Source organism: Vollenhovia emeryi, unplaced genomic scaffold, assembly GCF_000949405.1.
Source record: "Vollenhovia emeryi isolate VEMERY1.0 unplaced genomic scaffold, V.emery_V1.0 DF940053.1, whole genome shotgun sequence".
In the NCBI taxonomy this organism is placed as follows: domain Eukaryota; kingdom Metazoa; phylum Arthropoda; class Insecta; order Hymenoptera; family Formicidae; genus Vollenhovia; species Vollenhovia emeryi.
Genome location: NW_011966313.1, coordinates 4,484 through 13,534, shown reverse-complemented (window position 1 = coordinate 13,534; position 9,051 = coordinate 4,484). Strand labels below are relative to the sequence as shown.

The window sequence follows — 9,051 nt, the reverse complement described above, 5'->3', positions numbered from 1 at the left end:
GGTCCGCGCGAGGCGCGGAGCGAGAGCACGTTGGCGCGGGCCGCGCGAGGCGCGGAGCAAGAGCTCGTAGGCGCGGGCCGCGCGGGCGCGGGACGAGAGCACGTGGACGCGGGCCGCGCAAGGCGCGGAGCAAGAGCCCTGTGGCGCAGAGGCGCGAGACGATAAGCGTCAGCCTTGTCACCCCAGCAGCCACACCGAAACACGTGTCACCTTTCTGTATGTTCCACGGCAGTGTCTTAATGGGCAGTCGTTTCACCACGTGGCATCCGCGCCGAGACTCGCGCGATTCCGTTGCCCTCTCAGCTCAGTCCCGTAAATCCGGCTCGAAGGACCAAATTTATGTTTCACCCTTGCGGATCAGGCCCGATCAGGCAGCGGGGTCCACAAAGAGAAAGACCGGTCGCTAATAGGAGCGGGAGAGCCGGAGGGCGCCGGGCGGAAGGAACTCGCGGGAGCCACACATAAGAGCGACAAGCACAGTTTAAAGGATCACTCCGATGGTCTATTGCACTGTTCTTTATTGCACGTTTACAGGTGCAATCGGCTATCCGAGTCGGATACGCGCGACTGCGAGTTCGAACACTCGTGCGCGGGAACGCGAGACTTTCGAGAAAAAACGGACGAGAGTTCCGAAAGCAGCGATAAGCAAACCTATTTTCGTCGTTCCGCGTAGACTGCGAGGACTTCGCCGAATCATGCTGCCGCCCGACCTCGTCGCACCCCCGTCCCCCACGCCCCCGGCCACTAGGCTACTCGGTCCACCCGGGCACGGGGGATGGGGCGGGAAGAACGCGAGCCGGGCGGCATCATGCTCACAATATTTACGGGCAAGTATGATAACCGGGAAGGCGATAGAAAGCGCCGAGAACGATCCACCGAGCGATCGGCAGAAAGCGCCGAGAACGTTCCACCGAGGTCGGAACACCTTGTGTTTTCGACATTACCGACGATATCTCCGTTAAAAATCATCGTAGCAAGATCGTTTTTTTAAATCAAAGCTTGCACTTTCAGCTTCAAAAACTAATCACCAGATTTTTCCTCGAATGCATCTGCGCTGCTGTAGCTTTTAAAATGTAACGACATGTTTTTACCTAAAAAATAACCAACTTTGGCCAGGTGCCCGGGCGTAGGAAATTTTTCCTCGCTAATTCTGCTCGAAGTATCAAAAAGTGTGTACTTTTCCCTTCAATTTAAAAAAAAGAAGTTACTGCGATTTTTTTCGCCAAGTTACAGCTTTTTGAAGTAACCCTTGTATTTTCGTTCATTACCGTCGACATCAGCGTAACCCAATGTGCACGAGGAGGTTGCCGTTCGGATTTTGCACATCGCGGTAAATTGCAGGCGCGGTAAATTAATATGCACATGTTACTTCACATTGAAATTACTGTAAGTCACAAGAGCGTCTATTCGTGTAAAAGGCTTGTAGAGGACTGATTAATTTACCGCGCCTCTTTCTTTATAAAGCGTACACTCAATTTCAATTGAAGTAACACGTGCATATTAATTTACTGCGCCTCTCTCTTTATAAAGCGTACACTCAATATGTCACCCATTTCTTGCTGCCACATTTAATGGGCTATTACTTGAAAAGGACTAGTATTACTAGTCGAAACGTAGTATTTTAAATAAATATATGGGCCAGTTATCGTCGACACCACCATCTTTTGTTATTTTTCTTCACCCACTGGCGATCCACCTTCTCCAAGGTTGTAAAGTACGAAGTAGCGTGGCAGTTATTGAAACAACGATACGACAACAAGCGAGTCATCGTTCAAACCCACGTTAAGGCAATTATAGAACTTCCTTCTCTTACGAAGGAAAACGCAAGCGAGCTACGCGCAATATCGGATGGCGCGACTAAACATATTCACGCCCTTCAGGCGTTGAAACGTCCCACTGATAAGTGGGACGACGTATTAACTTGCTTGTTGAGTGCGAAACTGGACGCGGCCACGTCTCGTGAGTGGCAAACGTCTTTAACGGGCACTGAACCCTCCACCTTAAAACAGCTACTCGATTTCATTGCGCATAAAAGTCAAGTATCATAGTGAATTCGGCCGATTTGCACTGACACTGAACTCGTTTTGCACTGAACTGTACAAGCGCAGCACTAGGTCCGATCGGTATTAACCTTTCTCAGTGCAACACCAACTCGATGCAATTACACACTGAACTCACTTTGCACTAAACTTGCGAGTGCAACACTAGGTCCGATCGATGCTAACCTAAAATTTCATTAATAGCGAATTCGGTTGCTTGCACTAGTGCGTACCGAGTGCACACCAAGGCCAGTTTACAGTCAATTTTTATACTTAACTTTGTCTTAAATGCACGTTCAAAGCGATTTAGCCAGAAAACAATCCGTATGGATGCTATACAGATCGTTTTACTGGCTACGAAATATTTCAGGAATATTTAAGACGCTTCGGAAATATAAGAATTGACTGTAAACAAGCCTTAGTGCGCACTCAGTGCGCACCAGTGCAAGCAACCGAATTCGCTATAAGAAATAAAAGTCTGCGGTTAGGATCCATAATTTTACCGCGCTAATAGTAACTGCACTGCAAAAATTGACAGTGTAATAAACTTTGCACTCCTTCAGTTTATTTTGCGTATCCGAATACAAAGTCAGTGCTACACTAGGTTAGTGTAACACTCATCGAACATGATATAAGGTTTGTACTGTAATAGTGCAATATAACCGAATACGACGAGTGCAATGCACTGAAACAGAAGGCATCGATCGAATACGTTGCACTGGGAAAGTTTGCACTCAGTGTACACTAGTGTACATTAGTGCAAGCGACCGAATTCGCTAGAAACCACGAGTAAATCATCGAAAGTGACAGGCAATTCCCCAATCACGACCCGTTCCAAGTCTAATCCCAAACACCGAGCTTCTTGTCACGCTGCAGTCAAGTACAAATGTAGCTTTTGCAGTGGTGAACATTCCATTTATCGTTGCAGGGAATTTTTGGCACTTCCAGTTCCGCGTAGGATCACTGAAGTGCGTAAGCGAAAACTTTGCGGCAATTGCCTAAGATGCAGTACCCACGCGGCCAATCAATGCACATCGGGGACTTGCAAAACGTGTGCTGCCAAGCATAATTCTCTCTTTCACGTGGCAAATGGCTCGGAGCCTGACGATTCCAATGCAAGTAAGGAAGTTACTGAAGCCAAGGCTTCTTCCGCGATAGTCACACACACGTTGAATCATTCGAGAGATAATCACATTATGTTATCAACCACGGTCGTAAACGTTAATGACAATCAGGGCACGCCGGTCAGGTGTCGTGTTTTATTAGACTGCGGTTCCCAAGCCAACTTTATATCTAAAGGATTATTAAACGTTCTTGGTTTAAGGTCTCAGAATCAAAGCGTAGCTATTTCCAGGGTCAACGGATCCTGCACTAGCTCATCTCAAGTGGTCGATTTGAGGATACATTCCGTGATTAATTCGTACTTCGCTGACATTACTTGCATTGTAACCGATCAAGTCACAAATAAATTACCCGCGTTCAACTTGAAACGTGATAGATTCGATATTCCTCGAAATATCACTCTAGCCGATCCCAATTTCCACAAGCCCGCGGACATAGACATCCTGCTCGGTGCCGCGTTGTTTTGGGAGTTGTTATGCGTCGATCAAATTCAAGCTTCCCACAAACATCCTACGTTACAGAAAACTCGCTTGGGATGGATATTAGCGGGTCGCTTAAACAATTCCTCAACGTCAGCTAAACGCGTCCATGCATTGCACGCGCGCATATCTAACGCGCAGTTGCACGAGCAATTAGGCCACTTTTGGCAGCAAGAAGAAGCCGCGAGCGAGACAACTCCTTTTACTGCCGAGGAATCTTACTGCGAAAAACAATTTTTGGAGACTGTATCTCGGACACCACAGGGCCGATTTATAGTGCAGCTTCCGCTCAAGGAAAATCTCGCTAACGGTTTAGGAGAATCGAAAGAAATCGCTCTAAGGCGACTATTGAATCTCGAGAAACGTTTCAACCGCGATTCACTTTTGAAGGGGCGATACGAAGAATTCTTGCGCGAATACGAGTCCCTGAATCACATGAGAAAATTAGACGTCTCACCAAGCGAGGGTTCAACGCTGTTCTACTTACCCCACCATGGCGTATATAAAAATTCCGACAAATCAGACAAGCTCCGGGTCGTCTTTGATGCATCCTGTAAGACCCGCTCGGGTTTGTCACTCAACGACATCTTGATGGTGGGACCTGTCGTTCAACAAGACTTGGCCTCAATCCTGATGCGCTTCCGAACGTTTGCCTACGTTTTTACTGCCGACATAGTAAATGTACAGGCAAAATTGGTAACCCCATCACAGACGCATCTACAAAGAATTTTATGGAGAGACAACACCAACTCGGACGTAAATACATACGAGTTACTAACCGTCACTTACGGCACATCCTCTGCTTCCTTTTTAGCAACCAGATGTCTAAAGCACTTGGCTGAATTGTACAGAACGGAATTCCCGGTGGGATCTAGGCACGTCGAACGCGACTTTTACGTGGACGATCTCCTCACCGGGGCGGATACATCGAAGAGGCTAAACGAATACGGGACGAAATAGTAAAACTCCTACGCTTAGGAGCCTTCCAGCTCGGCAAATGGGCTTCAAACCTTCCATCATTAGTGAAAGATATGGACAATCCACCTTTCAACACGGTCGTTATAACGGAAAACTCCGAGTCGCAAATCTTGGGAATCCGATGGGACCAAACACGAGATATTCTACAATTTTCATACAAGACTCAAGGCCATTCAAACGTCGTAAACAAGCGCAGCATACTGTCCGAAGTAGCCAAGCTGTTCGACCCACTTGGCCTTCTCGGCCCGATAATTACCAACGCCAAACTAATTCTTCAGGAGCTTTGGCAGTCAGGTGTGGAGTGGGACGAGTCAGTGCCGCAACATATTCATTCTCGCTGGATGACCTTCAAGCAAGGTCTATCCGAATTAAATCAAATACAAGTTCCGAGACGCGTCAAATTCGCAAGCGAACCCCAGTCAATTCAACTACACGGATTCTGTGACGCAAGTCAGCGGGCTTACGGTGCCTGCTTTTATATTCGCACCTGCGAAGCCGCCGGGGATTGGATTTCGCACCGAGCTATTGTGCTCCAAGTCTCGAGTAGCTCCTTTAAAGGCGATCACACTGCCCAGGTTGGAATTGTGCGCAGCAGTACTCCTAGCACGACTCTTAAAAAAGATCACGGAATCCTTCGACTTGCCAAACAGCCGGGTATTCTTATGGTCCGACTCTACAATCGCCCTAAACTGGATAGCGTCACCCTCACGCCGGTGGTCTGTCTTCGTTTCAAACAGGGTTGGCGAGGTGCAACGTCTAACGAGTCCCGAAAGTTGGCGACACGTTCCTTCTCCCGACAATCCTGCCGACATTCTATCACGCGGGATCGACCCAGGAATGTTGCCAAGAGCAACCTTGTGGTGGCAGGGACCTGAGTTCCTGCAACGCAGCGAGAGCCACTGGCCAACTGGCGAGCTTCCTCGCTTAGAAGACGAGCTTCCAGAAAGGCGAGCAATACCAGCAACCACAGCCATTCTACAACCCTCAATAGTCGACGACTTAATGTCCAAATATTCCAGTTTGGATAAAGTATGTCGTATATTAGCCTTTTGTTTCAGAATTTGTAAAAAATCACGTTTAACTGGTTCTGATATCCCATCTACCTTCATTTCTCCTAACGAGATGTCGCACGCTTTAAGGATAGCTTGCAAAACGATCCAAAAACACGCTTTCGTCGAAGAATATCGAAGTCTGAGCAAAGGCGCCCCGATCAGCACATCAAGCAAAATCCTTACCATGTCCCCCTTTCTAGACGAAGACGGACTGATACGGGTAGGCGGAAGACTAAAAAATTCGGAGCAAAACGCCGAGGCGTGCCATCCCATCCTCCTCTCAGCCAAGCACGAGCTAACAAAACGCATAATTCAACGCGAATATATACGTAACAAACATGCAGGAACTCAAGCCACTATGGCCTTCGTGAGGCAGCAATTTTGGCCTCTATCCTTACGCTCCACTACGCGGAAAGTTACGAGAAATTGCGTAACGTGTTTCAAATCCAAACCAGTACATTCGGAAGCAATTATGGGATCATTACCCAGCGGTCGCGTTACAGCCTCCAAACCGTTTTCGCATTGCGGCGTCGATTACGCCGGTCCGGTGAGCTTGAAGGAAGGCAAGCGCCGTAATGCCCGTATTCATAAAGCCTATATCTCAATATTCGTCTGCTTCGCCACGAAAGCAGTCCACATAGAATTAGTAAGCGACCTTACGTCGGAGGCCTTTTTAGCCACGCTACGAAGATTCATAGCGCGAAGAGGGAAGCCGGTGTGTATGTACTCCGATAACGGAACAAATTTTGTCGGTGCAAATAAGCAAATAAAGGAACTCTATGATCTTGTCGCCAGAGAACAAACTCAGGAAAGCGTCAAAAATTTCCTTCGCGGTCAAGAAACGTCATGGTCCTTTATACCACCTAACGCGCCCCATTTCGGGGGATTGTGGGAGGCGGCCGTAAAATCCGCTAAGTATCACTTGTCGCGTATCGTTGGCCAAGCTCATTTAACATTTGAGGAAATGTTAGGCAAGCAACAGTGCTTTGCGAGATAGAAGCTACTTTGAACTCTCGACCTCTCACTCAATTAAGTAATGACCCCAATGATCTAACTCCACTCACGCCGGGTCACTTTCTAGTCGGTGCACCGCTCAACAGTATCCCTTCTCCTGACCTAATAGATGTAAGCGAGAATAGATTAATGCGCTAGCAATTAGTCCAACAGCTCAAGCAGCACTTCTGGAAAAGATGGAGCATTGAGTACTTGAACTCCCTCCAGGAGCGCACCAAATGGAAGAAGAATCTAGGAGCAGCACTGGAGCCAGGACAACTCGTAATAATTAAACAACAGGGCTTGGCGCCCTTACAATGGTTAGTGGGTCGAATTCAGGAAGTTCATCCCGATTCCGACGGTATTTCTCGTTCTGCTGTTATAAAAACTACCAAGGGAAATCTTATACGGCCAATAACCAAATTGGCTATATTACCAATTCACCAGTGATGTATGATTACATATTATATAAGTTCTTTCTTGTTACTCGCGTTTCTTTTTGTCATTTAGGTTAAGCACTTAGATTAAACTTGTATTCAGTAGCACAGCTGTTTCGTGCAATGTTAAGCTTAAGATAACTTGTCATTAGTCTCTAAGTCAGTCTTACTTTATCTTGTCTTCGCTCTCGATTGTTTCCTTTTTTTTATTTCAGTCACTCATTTTATTTTGTTAATTGCGTTGCGATGATAGTCCCCATTTTGTGCATTGCTCGAGGGACTTCACCTCTAATGTTGAAAGCTGATTTTTTCAAGGCGGGCGGCGTATGTTACGTATTTATTGGAATTTTAAGTCTCCCGCGGCACTTTCCCCTAGACTCAACATCGGAAGTTCAGCGCCACGCGAGGCGCACTCATCGCGAGGACTAGGGCCCTTCGTGTCCTTTCGGTTTAGTTCGGCTAGTAGTACTTGCAAGGCGGGCTCGTAGACCAGATCGCTCTTGTAGGCTCAGTAAGCAAGCAGGCGTGTGCAATAAGTCCGATATCTCTGGCGATACACAAAATTGCGGTGTGCATCGAGGCAATCAAGTGTGTAATCTCCGAAATATACATATACAAACTAAGAGAAGCATTGTTCCTTCTCAACCCCGCCGACCACGAGACTTCCATTAGCAACCTGGAAACGCGGGGAAGCACGTCCTCAAGTCACGTGCTCAAAATACAGAACACTACAAAAGGTGTGATATCACATAAAAAACTTACCTTCTTTAAAAAAAGGTAAAAAAAGCACCAAGTCTAATAAGCTCCAATTCAACCGAATATATTTTGTTACTCTATCTTTTTTGCAAAAGTATAATCTCTACAAAAATATCTTTACTGCAAAAGTATCTTCTTTACGAAAATAGTGTCTCCACAAAAATCTTCTGTACAAAAATATCGTCTCTACAAAAATATCTTCTCTACAAAACTATCTTCTCTACAAAAATAAAGATATCAACAAATTGCGCCAAATAAAACAACGGATATTTATACAAACTAGTTGCTTTAGCAATAGTTTTTTATTAAAAAACGTTATATTTCTTAAAAAATCAAACTAAAGATTTTATTGGAAAAAAATAATGGAGTTAATAATAAAACACCGATGAAAAGAATAGCAACTGTTTAGAAATTTAGAAACTCTGTATCTGTTCAGGCGAATTAAGGCCTGTGTCTATGACGCTAGTACTTGGTCCAAGTTCTAGTTTTGAGGAATGCGTAGCCAATCAACTTGCAGCTTTTGCGGAACAGCTACATTGATTGGCTACATATTTCGCGGAATTAGAACTTGGACCAAGCACTAGCGTCATAGACACAGGCCTTAATTCGCCTGAACAGATAGAGTTTCTAAATTTCTAAACAGTTGCTATTCTTTTCATCGGTGTTTTATTATTAACTCGATTATTTTTTCCAATAAAATCTTTAGTTTGATTTTTTAAGAAATATAACATTTTTTAATCAAAAACTAATGCTAAAGCAACTAGTTTGTATAAACATCCGTTGTTTTATTTGGCGCAATTTGTTGATATCATTACTTTTATAGAGAAGATAGTTTTGTAGAGAAGATATTTTTGTAGAGACGATATTTTTGTACAGAAGATTTTTGTGGAGACACTATTTTTGTAAAGAAGATACTTTTGCAGTAAAGATATTTTTGTAGAGATTATACTTTTGCAAAAAAGAGAGAGTAACAAAATATATTCGGTTGAATTGGAGCTTAGACTTGGTGCTTTTTTTTACCTTTTTTTTAAAAAGGTATTTTAAAAGCTACAGCAGCGTAGATGCATTCGAGGAAAAATCTGGTGATTAGTTTTTGAAGCTGAAAGTGCAAGCTTTGATTTAAAAAAAAACGATCTTGCTACGATGATTTTTAACGGAGATATCGTCGGTAATGTCGAAAACACAAGGGTTATTT

At 44.9% G+C, this 9,051-nt stretch overlaps 2 protein-coding genes across 2 annotated transcripts; both read left to right on the top strand.

Moving 5' to 3' along the window:
• The first annotated feature begins 775 nt into the window (after positions 1-775).
• Positions 776-4,600, top strand: LOC105556405. The gene is made up of 2 exons (XM_012003498.1): positions 776-915; positions 2,968-4,600. The coding sequence occupies exons 1-2, from the start codon at positions 776-778 to the stop codon at positions 4,598-4,600; spliced, it is 1,773 nt and encodes a 590-aa protein (XP_011858888.1).
• A 71-nt stretch (positions 4,601-4,671) lies between these two features.
• Positions 4,672-7,113, top strand: LOC105556404. Its single transcript, XM_012003497.1, has 4 exons — positions 4,672-4,975; positions 5,028-6,585; positions 6,642-6,795; positions 6,892-7,113. The coding sequence occupies exons 1-4, from the start codon at positions 4,672-4,674 to the stop codon at positions 7,111-7,113; spliced, it is 2,238 nt and encodes a 745-aa protein (XP_011858887.1).
• The last annotated feature ends 1,938 nt before the right edge of the window (positions 7,114-9,051 follow it).

Coding starts and splice junctions, on each gene's coding strand:
- LOC105556404 (XM_012003497.1), top strand. CDS start 4,672: ATGGACAATCCACCTTTCAACACGGTCGTTATAACGGAAAACTCCGAG. Junction 4,976..5,027: donor CTGGATGACCTTCAAGCAAG/GTCTATCCGAAT, acceptor CAAATTCGCAAG/CGAACCCCAGTCAATTCAAC. Junction 6,796..6,891: donor CTTCTCCTGACCTAATAGAT/GTAAGCGAGAAT, acceptor AACTCCCTCCAG/GAGCGCACCAAATGGAAGAA.
- LOC105556405 (XM_012003498.1), top strand. CDS start 776: ATGGGGCGGGAAGAACGCGAGCCGGGCGGCATCATGCTCACAATATTT. Junction 916..2,967: donor GCCGAGAACGTTCCACCGAG/GTCGGAACACCT, acceptor TTATCGTTGCAG/GGAATTTTTGGCACTTCCAG.